Source organism: Nestor notabilis, unplaced genomic scaffold, assembly GCF_000696875.1.
Source record: "Nestor notabilis isolate BGI_N333 unplaced genomic scaffold, ASM69687v1 scaffold25492, whole genome shotgun sequence".
Taxonomy (NCBI): domain Eukaryota; kingdom Metazoa; phylum Chordata; class Aves; order Psittaciformes; family Psittacidae; genus Nestor; species Nestor notabilis.
Genome location: NW_009919306.1, coordinates 15,396 through 15,770, shown reverse-complemented (window position 1 = coordinate 15,770; position 375 = coordinate 15,396). Strand labels below are relative to the sequence as shown.

Here is a 375-nt window from a genome sequence, read left to right as displayed (position 1 = left end):
CCCCCCCCCCCCCCCCCAGTGATGCTCCTGCCAGTTCTGTTAATGGAATTCTTTTTATTTTGGCAGGTATGGGCCATGAGGACAGCCAGCCATCGGTGCGTAACCTCCCCTCCTCGTGGAACATGGGGCCAGATGTGGCTCCTTGCTGAGGGCAAAGCCATAGCACAGAATCAGCCTGGGAACAGCCCCCTGTGCAGCCCTGGGGCTCCAGCCGGCACCTCCCCGGCTCCCCCATTGATGCCCCAAACTCTGGTCCAGGTTGGGCAGACGTGATCACAGAATCCCAGCAACATTAGTGTTGGAGGGGACCTCTGGAGATCATCCAGTCCAACCCCTGCCAAGGCAGGGCCACCCAGAGCAGGTCACACAGGAAGG

General features: G+C 60.5%; 1 protein-coding gene across 1 annotated transcript in view; it reads left to right on the top strand.

Annotated features, from left to right (window-relative positions):
* ATP8B3 (ATPase, aminophospholipid transporter, class I, type 8B, member 3) overlaps positions 1-375 on the top strand; it is a gene marked incomplete at both ends in the record, with an annotated part of 14,303 nt that overhangs the window by 6,312 nt on the left and 7,616 nt on the right. The window contains one exon of the mRNA XM_010010170.1: positions 67-95. Within this exon, the coding sequence (XP_010008472.1) occupies positions 67-95 (29 nt within the window). The remainder of the gene's footprint in view (positions 1-66; positions 96-375) is intronic.